This window comes from Syngnathus acus, chromosome 15 (genome assembly GCF_901709675.1).
Source record: "Syngnathus acus chromosome 15, fSynAcu1.2, whole genome shotgun sequence".
Lineage (NCBI taxonomy): Eukaryota > Metazoa > Chordata > Actinopteri > Syngnathiformes > Syngnathidae > Syngnathus > Syngnathus acus.
In genome coordinates, this window is record NC_051100.1 from 5,485,960 (window position 1) to 5,504,590 (window position 18,631).

At 39.8% G+C, this 18,631-nt stretch overlaps 1 protein-coding gene across 1 annotated transcript; it reads left to right on the forward strand.

Annotated features, from left to right (window-relative positions):
- The first annotated feature begins 3,255 nt into the window (after nt 1-3,255).
- On the forward strand, nt 3,256-9,148 carry cdc42ep3 (CDC42 effector protein (Rho GTPase binding) 3). The gene is made up of 2 exons (XM_037271997.1): nt 3,256-3,465; nt 7,474-9,148. Exon 2 carries the CDS (start codon nt 7,600-7,602, stop codon nt 8,662-8,664), a length of 1,065 nt encoding a protein of 354 aa, XP_037127892.1. The 5' UTR covers nt 3,256-3,465; nt 7,474-7,599; the 3' UTR covers nt 8,665-9,148.
- The last annotated feature ends 9,483 nt before the right edge of the window (nt 9,149-18,631 follow it).

Here is an 18,631-nt window from a genome sequence, read left to right on the forward strand (position 1 = left end):
TTTACGGTACATCCAAACTTCCATCTCTCCAACACGAATGGAACATAAAGTCTGTTGTGTACATTCTCCAAATTCTTTCATGGTAGATTATGTTCTAGGAGTGTGAAATATTTCAGTAAGCAAGAACAGATATCACCAGGGGCAAAGAGTTTCAATGTGCAGAACTCATCACAGTGGCGTCTTTAAATGAAGACAAAAACGAATGAATCTTTTAAAAGCCACAAATTAAATAACATTTCAAACAACACGAATGCAACATTTACAATAAAAAAGTTAAAAGGTGATGAGAAAAATTCAGGATGCAATGTCTACCACTACAGGTGGCCAGGGCGAGGCTTGATGGTTTTCTACTATGGTCAGCCACTGTGAAAGAGGCAAGCTAGGCGGTCTGCTAATTCTCATGGACATAATGGTACTTGGGTTGTGGATGGAGCAGGATGTCGGCTGTTGAAAACGGCCACAACCACACGTTGATTGCTGCTGCCTGAGAAACATGCGGCAAAATTCTGGTGGGAAAACGACCAAGTTATGTATTACTCGACTCTCATTTCTCTTTCTAAGGATGCACGACAGACAGACAGCCTCAATGCGGTCGGACAGTTTAATTGTACACAAGAGCTTGTTCCACCCCCGGCCAGATTTGGAAAGACATTATCATTATCATCAGGTTGTGCTGTATCATGCAGTCCAAGCGTCAGTCTGTTGTTATAATGTTTGTGTAGTTGTATAATTCTCAAACAACCAACTCAGTCAGTTCATGATTGTGATAAATAATCAGTGAATGTTGTCAGGCTTCAACAAAATAGCAGCACTAGCAATACTAAAATAAAATAAAATAAAATAAAATAAAATAAAATAAAATAAATGTGATGGATTAATTGAAGATGTGAATAAACTGTCTGTCGTTTTGTGTCAACATGTGATGATGTTATTCCGAGGCACACCCTTTTACACAATCCTTAGCGACAAACAAAATGACAGCGTCAGTGGAAAAAATAATTGATCAACAGGTTATCAACTCGCTCACTTGTTGTTTGTTTGCCTGAAATTGACATGGAGACCAAGATTGGTGGAAAAGACAGAGCTGAGCCAATTTGGCTAGAAAATAATTACCATGAATTAAAATGTTCTTGTCATCGAACTCCACCTTTCACCTCTGGCCAGGGTCCATATCAGAAATAAACACTTAAGTGAAGGTGCTAACTTTGGCATGTGTGGTCTTCTCCAATGACTCCCAAGAACATGCCTCCATGTACATGTATACATTTTAAGATATAGCCACAGTGCAAAATGGTGCTTAAACTTTCCACAAGATCATCTTCTCCACACAGCAACTCATCTACTAAGGCTCCTTACAATGCTCCCAGGCTCCGAATTCTCCCGAGGGTATTGATGTTGTCAACAAGAAAAGGAGAATATATTGCTAAGAAATTAATTGTCTCAAGTTGCAAGACAAAAACTGTCAGCATCTAGTGCCAAGTTTAACAACAGCATACATGTTAATAATTGTCTTGTTATTGCAAGATGTGTTTTTATTATTCTAAAGTCATTCTCTTTGGAAAAAAAATTTGGCCTTCACCTAAAAATGATAATTTATGAGATGATCTTACACAATGTCCACATTTGGCCTAAAAAATAGCTGCACCATTAACGGATACCATTAATAAAGCCCCAACACTGTATAATATCTGTCTGTCAGTACTTCATGTGAAAACTGACTTACGCCCAACAATAACAATTGGCCCATTTCCAAATCTCAGACACTTGAAAACCAACAATCTTTTTTTTCAGACTCCCAATGACTTCACTCATACAGGAAATGATACTGATGAAGCTAGCACTGCAAAGGGTGTGAACAAGTACGGTAGCAACTGGAGGAGGAAGGGCGTAGTCGACTGATGTGTCAACAGTCAGGCGTTAACGTGATCCAAATTGAATCTGTCAGCGTCATCAGCCATTTCATATACGTCCCTCAGTAGTTTGTTGTGTGGTGGTGGCTTAAATGGAACAATTTAGACGTAGAGAGCTTAATTGCTGAATTTTCCTGAACTCGAGGAAAATATGAGTCAAATGCCTTCCTAAATCAGATGAATATGTTGTTGCACGCATGCTAGTTGCTAGGATGCAACTGAATGTCAACATCACTTGCAATTTGAAGACTTTTTTATTGATTAACGGCATGTCAACAATCTGCAAAATAAAATAAAGCAATTTCATATGAGATCATGATCATGTGCTGACCATGGGTACTACGATGACATCATTGGAGGAAGAGCTTCATTCACAGCTCTTGTCAGGCCTGCACAAATATTTTTGTCATTCATTATGAACTTTGCAAAATATCTTACAAAAGATGGAAAAGAATGAGCAAATCTATGTTGTAAGACAATGAGGCAAAATTGTTTAAGCAGCATTATTGCTTGTGAGTATGTTCATCAAACATTTCTCAGATATGCATCTCTGGCCACAATATTAGATACAATTATGAAGTAAAAAAAAATTTTTTTAGTTTATGATTGTGATATTGATTGTCTGCTGCACATCACTTTACACTCCCAACATGCCCTGTTGCCATCTAGATTTTAGTCTCATAATGGTAAAAAATAAAAGACACATAATTAAATTCACAAGGTCTGTTACTTTCAATGCATATGGCTAGACAGCAGCATGGTTATTATTATTATTTTTTTATTTGGTTGAAGTGCTGTCCTGTGACCTCCATGTCCTCTGCAGATACTGCATTGCTGCAGTGTTCTGCATCTCCTCACACTCTGGCACTAGCCTACTGCAACCTAGAAGAATAAAGCTTCCCTGCAAAACAGTCTGATCCTCTAGTCATCTAAATGCAGCATTCTAACAGGAAAAGGGAGGTTTTGTTTTTTGGAAAGAATGTTTGTGACAGACAGATAAGGATAAAAACGCAAAGAAATTGTCCGGTCCAGTCAAATATCTCGAGGCTGTCGACAGAATTTACAGAATAGCTCTTATCAGATGTGAGACGGAACAAAACGAGACACATGCACGCTCGCTCGCCTTCATATCATGCAGCCAGACATCCACATGCTATTTCTTGCTGAGCTTGTGATTACTGCAGTTGTTTTTTATTACATTTCCCAGGGAAGCAATAAAAGTAAAACAATCTATGAAGCAAATAGGAGAGACAGCAGGTGTTGCTACAGAGAGAGAGAGAGAGAGAGAGAGAGAGAGAGAAGGGAGGGGAAGGAGGCAAAGAGAGAGTAATGAGAAGAATGAGAGAGAGGAAGAGGAGGGAGGTATAGGAGGAGACTCGACTTACTTCAGAGAGGAACAGGAGCCGAGGAGCAATTGATAAACAGCTGTCCGGCAGACGTCCCAGTCGACAGAAGTGCAGCCCCGAGGCTGAAACATAAAAGAAGCCATCGAAGACAAAAACAAAAAGAGCAATGAGCGTGCACAACCTGGAGAGGATCAAGCATTACTGAGGAGGTGAGTGAGCACAAGATTTATTTTTTATCTCTGAATTGCTGAATGGCATAATGGTGTTGTAGTGCGCAGGATTCGACATGGGGTGCTCACATTTTGTTGTCAGCAAATCTCTCAAGCAGCTTGCTGCTGACTTTGACACGTGAATGAATGCAAGCGGTGTAAAGCAGGTTTTTAAGGTCACACACTTGACTGCCAAGAGCAACATGATAAGCTCCGTCATCTAAGGGATGTTCCTTTATAGAGTAAATCACAAAGATAGCTTTGTATTTAGATCAATGATAGAAGAGAGATGATATTTAACAGGCAAATTGAAAGATTATTTCGAACCAGTGCATGTGGGAATTCGTTTCACGTTTTGCGTGCTTGGATTTGAGTTTCCTACTCATCACGCAATGCTGACAGCTTGTAAAAAAAGAATCAAGATGGACAGAACAAATGTGCAACCCTGCTATTCACACTCCCACCACGGGCCCTCAGAAGTAAAGCCTTTGCCTATAATTGAGCTTTTTTCTTATGAAACAAACACTTCGGACTATTCTCGGGCTGCCATTTTCAGTCGAAGAAGCTCTTTCAACCTTTCAAAGGCATGAAAGCAAAGGCAGTAATTTTAAAGTGGTCTTTTCTTTATGACAACAATTAACCAAATATCAAACAAGATCTATTTTTAAACAAGACAAAAAACCTATCAGCACATTCTTTTTTTTTCAAGAGGAATATTTTGTGGGTGCGTCATGTCTATTTTGGACAAATAGGGGAAGTCACATGCAGGTCACATTTTAAACAGCTGCTCTTCTTATTCGTTGTGGTGCCACCAGAAATATGCAATCTTGTCATTGGGTTACACCACTAATAATATACTGACCCATTTGTATTGTGCACGTGACTCGCCCACACAAATCATGAGCCACACGATGAATGCCAGATGCCAAACTCTTTCAACACCTTGCTCCTTATACTGCCTCCACACTAATAACTAAGTGCCCGAGCAAGCTCAGGCTGGAGCGGCTCCAGATCACTCCATGCCCACCCAGCAAGCTATCGCTGACCCAATGACACTGGTTTATCGTGCTGGACAGATTCTCAGGCAAGTATATTTAGGAAAGTGTGCCATCAGATTCCAACTCCCCCCCCTCCGAGAGATATAAATGAAGACCGTGACCGCATTCTGTTGTGGCGGCACTGCTTGGCCCAGATTGGTCAACACGTGCAACACATTTTGAGCAAGTACCAAAAGCAGGGTGCAAATCTGGCTTTGTGGCTTATCATAGGTCTCCATAAACTAAAGATTATTTTGAACTTCAAATGTTGCCCTCAATAAACTCTTTCGGTTAAGTCAATTGTTGTTTGTCACGGACGAGCTTGACGAGGATTGTTTTAATTCCTGAGAACGTGCGAATCATCTCCCGCCACACCTCACGCAGGTGTGTTGTGCGGTGGCGGCAGTAGCCAAAAGCAGCATGATTGTTTTACCAGTAATTTGCATGTGACCTCTGGAATTCCTCTCATGTTTGCCATTGAAGCCAAAATGATCTACCAGCAGGATGTCTGATGTGAAGGTCATAGCCTCAGGCTTTCACCGCACCAGCTGACTTCTTACAGGCCACAATGTTGACCTTGGCAAAGATGCATATGGGATCCACTCCCTGTGAGACTACCATGTTAGGTCCATGCAGGCATTTTGTCATTTCAACAATAGTTATTGGCACATCTGGCTATTACACAACTAAAAGAGGAAATAAATATCATGCTTCTTCTTTCCCGTTCAAGTCGAACAGCTTCCATTCTTCCAGAAAGACAGAATTTGTGTTCCGTATTTGCGAGGTCGTATAAGTCCCTGCCTGTGTCTACTTACAGCTCGAGTTCATCTCACAGGTGTTGCTTGAGGTTGAGGTCAGAGTTCTTTGCAGGGGTAATTAAGTTTGATAGCTAAGAGTGACTTTTTATGGAAGAGGCCTTGCAATGAGCTTGAAGCATGCAACCGGAGTTAGCTAGCCCGCAGAAAGCTGTTTTTAGATTCTAGCAAATGGTGAGCCTCCTGGGCCTAAATTGTACTTGGGACTGTCAGGGTTGGAAAGGTTTGAGGCATAGTTCAGTTAAGAGCGCAAAATGTTGCTTTTTCCAATTCCCTGTCTATTTTTTGCATTGTACTACAGAACATCGCAGAGTAGTGGTTGAAAGATTTTTTTTTTTTTAGTATGACAAGGTGAAATTTGAGTTGAAGTCGATTAATCAATGACACTGTTGAGATTACGTTACAGTGTATGTGAAACTTGAAATCGAAGATGTTTGGTCGGGCTGTCACAAATGAATCGTTTATCTGATCAATTATTTCATCAATTAATCGGTGACTCTGAGTCCTGCAGTTTCCTCCCTCATACCAAAAATATACATAATAGGTTCACTGAAGTTTTTTTCCGTGAGTGTGAACGTTTGGTTCTTTGTCATGTGATTGGCTGGCGACCAGCTCAGGGTGCGCCAAGATTTATAGTCAGTCACCTGGGATAGGCTCCAGCATACCTGCGAGGCACGTGAGAAAAAGCGTGGCAAAGAATGGATGGCTCGATAAATGTTGTTGATGGACTACCAGAAGTTGGTAAACGGCTATAGTGAGCACTTTCTTTCTGAAAAATGGAGGTTCAAAAGATTTTATGTGACAAGTCACAGAGTCATGACTTCATTTTTGGACACCATTATCGGGACAAATTCATCTTTAACATATGTCAGACATAAAATAAGTACCAAAATTGAGACAAATTGAAATCTGTGTACCAGGCCAGAGAATGAACAACGAGTGTGGGCTGAAAGAATGAAAGCCTCAATTGTAAATATGAACAAAACAAGTCACGGATCATATTGATATTTTTCTTAAACACAGCTCACGCATGGCGTCCATTCAAAAGCGCTATCAGTCACAAGCACAGTCAGGCATGTCCCACAAGCACTCCCATACAAAATATGTTGTTGTTCACCACACAGTGTTTGTCTTGACTATATCTCCAGTCCAGTCCTTTCTTGGGAAAGCTTGAGCCAAAATGGCTTTTACTGACGTGGAAATTTCTTACCTAGTACACAACAATATAACAGCACTTCTAGGAATTCATGTTAAAAATGCCGCAGTTTCAAGTCCCAGCGAGTGCCGGTCTCTCTGGCTCCATGCTAAATAAACATAGCCTGCCAAAAGTGTCCTTGATAAGGTTGATGGAGGAATGTGTTTTTTTTTTTTTATTATTATTACCTTGTGCTTTCTTTTTGTTAAACTAAGCTGACTGTTTTTAGTGATGCACTATCAGACGGACACTGCTGACAGACCTCATCAGTAAATGTCTATAAATGGGCACGCTCTCTCGACTGCCACTCATCGCACACACACATGCACTCAAAAGAAAGAGACAAAAAGAATTTACCCCTTTCTCCGGTCTAGTGTTTTGTCCTAACATTGTCTTAGTAGTATGTCAGTTCATTCCACTCTTAATCTTGTGCTGACATTCTCAGAGAGAGCCGAAAGCAATCAGTAACTTCATCAAATTTAGCAGGCCTTAATAATGATCAGTCATACTGATGGGGTTTGTGATTCAAAGTCAATCTCGTGCCAAATCTGCATCGCCTTCTTTCTTAAAATCCACTTGCCCTTATTATATCTAATCCCCCTTTAAAACCCTTTTGCCCATCTTGTGCGTGTCTACGCTTTCTCTCAAGCGGGGTGCCCTCCACTGATCCTATTAAAGTCCCCCCTTTACCATCCAATCTGTAGACCAGCTGTTCTACATTAGCACATCGACAATGGCGCAGACCAAAAGAGAGACACGTGAAAAGAGATACGCTCATCCTTCTCTGATCTTCAAGCTTTTTAAGATCAGCCCAATCAAGTTGAGCAATGAAATGTTTATTCTTTCTGTCAGGATCCTTTGTGTACTCTTTTGACTTGTTATGGTTATTACAGACTGTAATGTATTTTCAACATCAACATTTTTTTTTTTCTTAATTTGCTTTCTTTCTTGTTGTTTTCAGAGAACAGTGGAGTTGCTGCATGGACGACGTAATACGGAGAATGTAACTCAAGATTCACGTTGGGGATCTGTAATCCGCAAGTTATAGAGCTACTCCGACTACTTCCCGAGCCGCAAAGTCACAGTCATGCCAGCAAAAGCACCGATATACCTGAAACCCACCAACAGTAAGAAGGGGAAAAAATGTCGCCTACGCGATATTTTGTCACCGGACATGATCAGTCCGCCACTCGGCGATTTTCGACACACCATTCACATCGGCAGAGGTGGCGAGAGGGACGCCTTTGGAGACATGTCCTTCCTCCAAGGAAAATATGAGCTCCTACCGGGAAAGGGAGATTCCCAACCACAGTATGGCGTCCAAACTGAGTTTCTGAGAGCCAACAGTACAGGCAATGCTTCCTTCGCGGAGACCCCATCCCCTGTTCTCAAGAATGCCATCTCCCTCCCGACCATCGGTGGCTGTCAGGCGCTTACCCTACCACTGATCTCCTCCACCGTATTCTCAATGCCTCCGCAACCTGGAGACATAACGGGGCCCGCACCCCCAACGAAACCTGACAACATTGAGGATGTAGAGATCGTGCAGATGGATGCTTTCTTGCACTCAACGGACAACTACAGTAGCAAGGCCTCACCCCACTTTCGAGACATCCAGTCAAAGCCCGACGTCCTTCTGGATCTCCTGGAGAACATGAAAAAGCCGAAATCGAAAGCGGTTATCAAGACTAATATGGTGAACAAAAAAGAAAGCAGGATTGAGGAGCAATCTTATTACATCAACAATCATGGCAGCAGCAGGTACAAAGCTAACGGAAGCCTTCACAGCAACACGAGCAACGACAGCTTTGAAAGTTACGCAAAAGAGGACTACAAGAGCAAAATTTACAATGACCACGGTAGTCTCACTGACAAGAGCAACGATCGGGGTCATTTTCAGAAAAACATTAACCTGGAATTCAAGCAGGAGCTTCCCAAGTGCAACGGAGAGTGGGTGGACAGAGACAGTGGTGTTGAGGAGGGCCGCATCTGTGATTTTGACTTTGACTTTTCCAAAGAGAAGAACACGTCACAAGAGTCCCTCACCCGAATCACGGGGTCACTGCTCTCCCTTGAACTTGATCTGGGCCCATCCATCCTGGATGATGTGCTCAACATAATGGATCAACCCGCAGTGAAAAGCAGGCCTTGAGCTGCATTGAGGCCCTTGGAGGAGAAAGGGAATGATCAAATGATCAACAAAGGACTATGTGAGCTACGTTAGACAGAGCTGCCTATGTTTTCATTATCAAAACATATAACTATTTTGGCTTCTATGGAGTGATGTTTTTTTTTCTCTTTTTTTTGGCCATGCCGGCATGTTCATATATGCATGTAGTACTGGGTTACAGTATTGTGCCTTTAATCTTCATCCATCCATCCATGCATTTTCTTTACTGCTTATGCTCATTCATTCACGGATGTGCTGGAGCCTGCCCAGTTGACTTTGGGCGAGAGGCGAATTTTATAAATATTCTATCTGTTTTTCTTTTTCAGATTTGTGTGTCAAACACTGTTGTGGGTTTAACAAAGCACTCTTTGTCTCTTCATCAATCTGCCTTTTCTTTTTTTATGACAGACTATTATGCATAAAAGTGTTTTGGAATTTGAACACAAATAAAATATTTTATTCTGAACATGATCTCTTTATTATTGCAAATGTGAGAACCCACCACAAGTACGATGCTACCAAATTGGACTACAAATTAGAAATTGTAACGCAAGAAGCAGACAAGGGGGAAAAAAAATGAAGTACAGATTGACAGAAAGACAGAATGGATTTATTTTCTTTCTCGAACATTCCTGACATTCTGTCTCCTTGCCCTGCAGTGGGAGCACCGGTGGTGCTTGGGCCGGCGCCTGCACCATTTGTTTGCATGTTGAAGGGACATGCAGAGGAGGGGGTCTTTGACATTCTCTGCATTCCGGTCACAGTGCATAAGTGTCCTGGACCGGACGTAAATCAGCTGTTCCAAAGGAGACCGTCGGTCTGGTCACACTACCCATCAGTCAAAATGTAAAACCAAATGACACAAATACAACTTAAAAGCAAACTTTGTTCAATGCTGAGCGATAGATGCGATAGGTTTCCTTTGGTCCAGTCACAATAAAGACATGTTGTGCAAAGAATCAACAAATCCAGACCCATTGATTATTTTTTTCTTTATACAGACATTGACCGGGCCATTACGGCGCGGATCGGTTTCAATCCCCAAGTATCCATAAACAACCACAATCAGCTCACTCAAGGAATCTAAATCAGTCATAGAACCAGATGTTAGAGAAAAGCCATCTCATCTCAGACGACAGGCCAGAAGTCGTTGGAAAATCCCCAAATTTCAAACAGGCATCCAACAACCCCCATGCTTGAGTAATGAAAACCTTTGCTGTCGATGTAATTACTATTTTCACACATCGCCACCCTAATAACAGCCTTCTTCAGAATGGACCCCAAGCAAGCAGCCTTAAAAAAATTCATCGCCACACCTCCGTCTGTTGTGTAACATTACAAAAGAATTTCTGTTGGGACGCCAAAGATCTTTGGACACAAATTTCCAGGAAATACCAATGATTTATGAAATCCAGTACAAATATTTGACATATGTTTGACTCTGAACACCATGTCCCTGTTTTATTGCTGTCTATTCCACATTAATGGAACTATTTTCATGTTTCAACAGAGGATAGGAAACTGTGACTAGAACCGTAAATGTCGAGCACATCAACAAAATATTCCGTGTGTGTGTGCGCGCGCTTCATTTGAGTCTATAAAGACTCCATTTACACATTAATTATATAATTTCCCCTCAGCTCAACTTAAAAACACGGTCTTGACTGCAGCTTTTTCACATCAGTCCAAGAGTTAGGGCAAAGCGCTGTCATTACCTGCTACCTTGGAATTTTCCAACCGATGAATTAATGACCTTTCACAAACAGAAACACTGTATTTACTATTTTGTGCAGCAAAGCAAAGAAACACGACCTCAATTTTCCTGTCTGAGTTGAAGTTGTCACTACCCAGATGAATAAACTGTAGGCCAAGGGCCACCGGAGCCAAAGAAAGCATCGAGCAAATATTTCCAGCCGTGTCTAAGAACAGAGGTGCATAGTGTGAGCGCTCTTTTTTTGCATGGAGCCCCTCATGTAGATCTCAACTGTAAGTGACTGATGAGAGGGGAACATTTAGTAAGTTGTTTCTCTGAACGCTGGCCAAGAATGGAGAGAGCAGAGACACAAATGAAGCATAAAGTCCCTCTTTTATTCATCTGCTCTCACTGGACGTGTGTACATGCGAGAGGAATTTGGTTTCCAATCAAATAGTCTCTGGTGGGTGGCGATGTGTGGTTGGGGGTATAATCCAATTTTCAAAAAAATCCAACATGGTCGGATTAAGGTTTTTGTATACATTTAAATATAGATCACATTTTGACCACAAAATAGGATATTCCTAGGATATTTCCTTGATCAGATTGTAAAACACTGACAAATTGTTCATATTTACTTTCACTGTATTGGTTTTTTTAATTTACCATTTGAAATTAAAGACAATATCAGCTATTAATTAAATACTCTAAACTCAATTTACCTGGGGGACACTGGAGGTAGAGTCAAGGCCACATTGGGTATTTTTACGCTCGGATAAAAACCTTTATTGTTATCAAATGTAAGAAAATAATTAACAAACGGTAGTAAATAAATAAAATGATAATAAAGAAAAACAAAAATACAGCAGATATAGAAAACTGAATAAACCACATATAGCTGCTGACTAGAGACATGTATTTTTATTCACATTCCCATGTCTGTATTAACTCATTCAGTGCCATTGACGGTTATAGACGTCAGAGATATTAACTGGGTTGGCAATGAATGAGTTAACAGTTGTTTAACCTTGGAAGGAAGATTGTTCTGAACTTGGCGTCTGCCTTTTTTTTTGCTGCTAGAGACCTGGCAGCATTTCCTCGTCTTCATAGCTGAGCCACATTTGGCATGAGGGAGGAAGCAGATGAGACCCTCAGTGGGGCTTAAATATTCTCTGTCACTAATTCTGTCCAAGGTTAAGCTTATCTCAGTTGATTTTTGGCAAGTAACATTTCGATACCATTTCATCGCTGCCATTGTGACAACACATCAATAATCCATCATGGCAAGAAAATCTTCAAGATGAAATATCGATTTAGCATTACCAGCACTGTCATGTATACTTTTTCTCGGAACTGTAAAATTTCTGGACAGACACATTTATTGTGTGCATGTTCAACAATGCAACACCTATGATACCTGAAGAAGACTTACCCTGGGAAAATTGACTTAAGGATTCCCCACAAGAAATGTGGACTTAAGTATTCTACATATTTGCTGAATTGGCAGAAGCTTCCTTTCAAAAGACAACAAAAGGAGGGTTTTTGAGAATGAGGTCTTTCTCGGAGATGAATAAAAAGAGCGTGAGTCAGAGTTGATGCAGTGCAGATGCGAGTAACCTTGTACAGTATGGCGGACGGGCGGACCATGGATAGCCCGACATCTCTGCACTGTTGACTGCTGTTTGTCTGACAGTAACCATGGAAAATACACTTTGTGTTTGTATCTTCAGCACGTGAACGAGGGCGAGAGCTAAACACGGCACTCTCATCTCTGTGACAAAACCCAGACCCATTTAGCCAAGGTGCCCCCTGTGAGTTGAGTCAAACACCAGATAGTTGAAATGCTTGCTGGGAGGTTGCATTTCATGAACACCTCAATAAAAAATAGAGTTTCTAATATTAATGAAATAATATTAAGTTCACGCTAAAGACCATATCATTTAACTTTATTGGCAAATGATCTTTGTATTTGAATCATCAGAATGGTGCACATGTTTTCATCTTGCAATCCTCAGCAATTCCCCTGCAAACTACACTGACGCTTGAAGACACTTGAGTGTGAGGTTTTTTTTTGTCCTCAGCACAGTGTCACAATGCATAACTCATGTGTAGCTTTTAATTTTTATAACAATCATCTTGCTTAGTAAATCAAATTCCTCTATTTTTACTTTGCATTTCACATACCCACAGCGCAGTGCAGCAACAGCCCGCCATGTCGTACTGTATTTATACATTTGCTCTGAATTCCATTAATGCCATGCAGAAGGAGTGGCGCTGAACTTCGAAACTGTCTCCCCTTATAGATACCGGGTGACATCATGAGACATTTTTTGTTCTGGTAGGTCAACAACAGCAACCTTGTGACTCTAATGAGACGACTTGACTGCTGTCACCTCCTTGAATCCAGTAATGTGGTCAGGTCATTGAAGATGAATGGGAGGGGCTTCTATTGACAGTGCATGCCTGTCCTATAATTAGTGTGGCCCATGCCAACAAAATAGACCAAACTTAGAACTACGTTCTAATTTGTTGGCAGCAAAGTATCATTTGCTCATCTGTAAGGACTTTGAGCCAGACGACCACGGTTAAAGTTTTGTTTTGGAGAAAATTTAAAAATGGCAACTAGTTGTTGGGGAAAGTAGCGTGGGGAGAATTTAATTAGAATTGAAGAAGTGAGCCATTCATTCTGCATGTGTATATGTTACTCACCAAGGCACGTGACAGTTGCTTGTTTACTTTCAAACTCAGCTTGTAGCCGACACGAATGACGTCATGACATATATTGAATTAACACTTGACTGTTAGATGTCACGTCTTTTCTGCTACAGATGTTACAGATGGTGTATTGTACCAGCAAGACTGCAGTAAAACATCAAGTTTATGCACATGTCAAGCGTTCAGGTCAGAGGCGTACATTCCTTCCGTTATGGACAGTAAGCTTCGGGATTCTGCCTTTTAAGGTAAGACCCCCACTCGGATTCCCCCTTATTCCCCACTACATGTGCGATGGACCCCCACGTTAATACCTTGTTACCAACCAGCCATGCAAACACTTCAGGAGGAAGATTCGGGACAGATTCTTTCTCTATAAATAAATACTAAACACCAAGCTGATGGGTTTTTATTTTAGGGTTGTTTGGTGGAGTTTTAAATAGTCTGTGGTTGCATTGTGCCTGACACACTAGTCTTGAAATCCATCAATTCCCATTTGACAAAAAAAATATATATATATATGTATATATATATACATATATATATATACACGTATGTATACAAACACATATGTTAAAAGTCAAAGTGTGTGTGCACGTGTGTGTGCGTGCGTGTGTTTTGAAGTGAAATGGGTATTTAAAAAAAACAGTGTGAAGTGATGACTGTATTGAAAATAGATTGATGAAAATGGTTACTTGTCAATGTTGAACCCAAAGGTTTTATTTTTAGTTTCATTTCATCAAGCTTACTTTTGGTGCTGCATTGTTGCGTCAATGCATTTAAATGAGTATATCATTGTTGTTACTGGCCAACGTGTGACAGTTGAAACACTCAGTGATTACAATTTTTCATGAACAGAGTTAACTTTTTAATACCATTTTATACTCTTAGTTACCGGATGACCTTTGTCTCCACATAGTTAAGGACTAGGGCATGACCTGCTGTTGGCACCTGTTGTTCTATTGTCAGTCTGATTTTTTCTCACTGTTCCCCCTGAATTTTATTTGAGTCCAAAACACAAATCCAGTCCTTGTCTTCTGTCTCATGTTGTCAGCAATTTAGGGGGAAAAATAAAACACTATTAAATCATTTTGTGTGACAAGAAACCTCAAATCCAAATTTTGAATCAAACTTGTCCTGACAACATTTGCATGTTTGTCTGGTCTATGTGGATTGTGGCATTTGGAATCCTTCCAGAAATTGTTTTGAGTATTATAACTGCACCGCTTGTTGCACTGCTGATCAGTCCTGAATATTTTTAAAATTCATTTTGTTCAGAATTAAAACAGTTTAGCAGCGCCCTCTACTGTTGTACTTTTCCAACATCCACATTCGTACTCTAATATGGTTTGACTTGCAATTACTGAAAGCCAAACCCAATCAGAAACAAATGTGCACTTGTCATGTCTTCATGTTTTTCATGTGTATGATGCAGGAATAGGACATCATTTTCCTTTGTTCAGTTCATTTTAAACCATAGAAACAAAATAATGGCGAGAAATACCAACAATGCAGCGAGCCAGTATATAAATAACATTTATTATAACAGGCTACTGTTGCGGGCTTGCTTGGTTTTGTGTTGTGGTATGGTTAACTAACATGAGCTACAAGTGGGCTGAGTATACCCTTCCGAAAAAAAAAAATGGCTTCAGGGCCCCTCAGTAAAATTGGTCTTGAACTGCCACTGAACACCCCTCTTCTTGGGAAAATGGATGCATAGGCTTATTTAAAATGCGTGGTTAGTTCAAATATACATACATGTTACCCAGATATGGGCGGAGCTAAGCCAGACACAATTTATAAATATTCAGAAGTCTTGTGAGAATCCTATTTCTAACTCCTTCATTGTGTTCAAAATATTTTGGTGCTATATGTGCCCGTAAAATTTAATTATACAGTAACAATTCCTATGCTGAATTTTGGTTTTTGCCTTGTGTGATACCCAAACATGTTTGTGGGAAGTAATTACTATATTATGTGGCTGTGAGCTAAAAAAGAAAGTAGTACAACTGGCTTGCTGACATGTAAGGAACCACTGGGTGGCACACTGCCAGCACTCAATTCTTTCACCAAAAGATATTACACAGCAGTCTTGGTTTTTTGACACATATCCACATTTCTGTCTTTGCTTCTCCCATATTTAAAAATCATTTAAATATATGATAATTGATCATTTCATGTGCGTGGTGAGTAGCCTACTCTAGAGAAGAAGTTTGCATTAAAGTTATTATTCAAAGTTGCACACAGCACTTTGCCCTACATTATACTGACCAGATAATTAGAAGGGATGTAATCGATCGTCTGTCACAGTGCAGACGCACCGGTTGAAGGGCAGACGTGACATAGATATAACCCAAGTAGCCTTCAAATTGAGACAACAGTTATGAGCACATGGTCCAGCTGATCTAGTCCTGATTCGAAAAACCGCTTCACTAATAAATGAGTTTTTAAAACTTGAAGGATTTCTGGCAAGGATGGATTCTGTGATTTATTTATTTATTTATTTAAATGAACAGCTTTGGTTTCTTTCAGTGATAATCCTTTGAAGCAGATTGTGTAATATTTCCGAGGAGCGCTTTTGTAAATATAAAGGAACCGAATTGACTCGATTATATTTCAATCTCAAGGTTAGTTTGTCAACTGTCAATCAAATCTTGAAAGCTCCCATTGCAGCACTTCATTTCTATGGTATGAGGACAGACACCATGCTGTAAACAAATTTCTTCTTATTTTCTCCCTTGATACACGATGACGATTTTGTACTCATGTCTCATTGATTTCATTTCCTTTTGTTTGACCGGAACTCTTGCACCATGTCTGAGATGAAATATAAAGTCATTATGTATCTGCATACTCATGCCCCAGTTCTAAATAAGATTGTCAGAGTAAATTAGAAAAATATTCCGAGTGGTTATACATGATTCATATTCATGTTGTGTCCAGCTCTATCATCTTATCCTTCACTTCATGAAGTGTTTACATGCAACACTATCCTTGTGAGGATATTGTAGAAAGAATTCTCCAAAATGAATTTCAAATGTAAAACTAAATAGCGTCCTCATCTTTACTTGATATTTTCATTGATGTTTTTTTAATTTCTTGGTGCAAAAACATGAATAGGAATTGCTCCTGACCTTCTGTGATTGATGTTTTTTTTTTTTTTTTTTTACCGTATGCTCCTTTGTGTCCCCTATTGGGTCATCATGTATTCCATCTGCATGTCTTCATAGAAGATCAGGAAACGCATGGCTTTGCTATAAGGTGGGAAGATATGCCATTAACCTTTAGGCTTTATTCACGGAAATGTCCTTTAAAGGCTATCTGGGGATGGCAGAGTCCCTAAAATACCATCCATCCCACCCATCAAGTGGAGTATCTATAGTAACAATGGGAGACTGCCATCTTTCTTGCTGAGCCATGGTGACTGTGGTGTCATCAGTCACTATCACCATTTAATCTCTGGTGATCCTTAATTGATGATTTCATCAGAGCGGATGAGGACCCTTTTTGAAAGGCAAACTGCTATTTTTAAATCTGCCTAATTATTCCATATCTGCACATGACCTAATGTAAGGAACCAGAAATAGAAATGCACTTTAAGGGGGTTATGGGCTTAATATAATGTTTAAAAGGCTACTTTTTTTTCTTTTTTTAATCATTTAATCGTATATAAATTGTTGCTGTGGCAGCAGCATTAAAGGTTTGTGTAAACTTGGATTCTATATTTGGACCTGCACGGTTCTTGGAATAATACAAATCCAAGCCTGCACATTTCCTCCAGGTGAATATTTTTTCTGCAATCCATCTTGCAGACTGACTGGGACTTTTATCATTGCCAAACAGACTTGCACTGCTAATGGATTTGCACATAGGTATTTGTACTTAGCGTGGATCTGCTGTCAAAGTGTCTAGCAGTCTGCATCTCCAAATGAAAGAAGCAATGACAAAGTAATCCTTCCATCCTAGTGCAAAGCCATCTTGCTACGGAATGAAGACAGATGAGCTATTTCAATCAATTTGTAATTTACTATTATTTACTATAATATTCAACTCTAACCATAACCAAGAAACTGAATGTGCTTTATCAAAGAAGAATATAACAAAGTAATATTGTACAATATTATTTGAATCAAGCCAATTTAAATAAACCGCTAGGTAATACGGATGTACCTACTCTGCCATCTGTGAAATAGCTGTAAGGCTGCTCGGAAATATTCGACTGTAATTTCATCGTAGCATCAACAACTGCTATCAAATATTTGCAGGTTTATTTTCCTCCCTATTTACACACTGTTATTTAGCAACTCTTCTGCAGATTGTATTTCACATGAAAAGAAAAATCTTCCATTGCTTTTCTATGTTCTCGTGTCTTGCTACACAATGTAGCATTTGAAGGTTACACGTTTTTTTCTTTCTTGTACCAGTCAAAGTGCCGTTTGAAAGTAACAGGGACATGTTGCACCAGTGGGAATAAAACACAGACAATCACTTAACTAAACTCGTTTTCAAAACATTTTTGGACAAGCACACCCAGTTCCCAAGTGTCCACTGTCCACCTCAGGGTCAAACTCTCCTGGCCCCTCGCTTCATTGTAGCAAGAAAAATGAGACTTGACATACACAACTCAACCCATGCCTTTGAGTATTGCTATATAATCTGCCTGAATGTGATAAGGAAGCGTTTATGTTTGAATATTCATTAGTTTTATTTCTTTTGGTATTTTGTTATACTAGCGCAGATATTTTTTTATAATATTTATTTATTATTTATTCATTGCTCTTATTTATTCATTGTATGTGCCTTCTTGTTTTTACTTTTTGTATTGTTTACTTGAATGTTTTGTTTGTCCGTGGACCAATATAATATAATGTATATATATATATGTAATATATCTTGTCAACGTGGGATAGTAGGAAACGCAATTTCGATCTCTTTGTGTGTCTTGACGTGAAGAAATTGACAATAAAGCAGACTTTGACTTTGACTTGATATACGCCACTGTGCGCCGTTGTGGGAGGAAGCAGCCAACTCCTGGCAGCTCCCCTTGTTAATGAATTTAAATTCAACAGAGAGAAGAACGAATATGGATTTGTTGGAGTACATTCAGGAGATTAATACAAGAAATGTGAATTCATAGTTAAAGTAACTGCAAGATTTTCCCTCAGTTGTGTAATGTCCTTGTGATACTGCTTGTCACCACCACCATGTGCCATGACGTCGGAGGGGTGCTAGTAAAAATATGGATTTAATCTTTGAATGCAATGATTCTGAGATATTGTCCCTCGCTCGTTTTTACCAACGGATGACCTTTGTTAGTGAACCATCCCGTCCCCTATGATCTCTATTTGAGTGAATTCCCAGCAGAGAGGAATCAGCCAATCGATAACATCTTGTCCTGCTCTTTCTCTGGCAGACTCGTGACAGAGCATTAATGGAACCCCGCCAAAGTGGAGAGGTTTTATTTTAGCACCTTTACGCAGTGTACTTTTTCTCCCATGGTCACAATGACCTCTAATTTCTACGCAAATATAATGAAAAATTTGT

Coding starts and splice junctions, on each gene's coding strand:
- cdc42ep3 (XM_037271997.1), top strand. CDS start 7,600: ATGCCAGCAAAAGCACCGATATACCTGAAACCCACCAACAGTAAGAAG.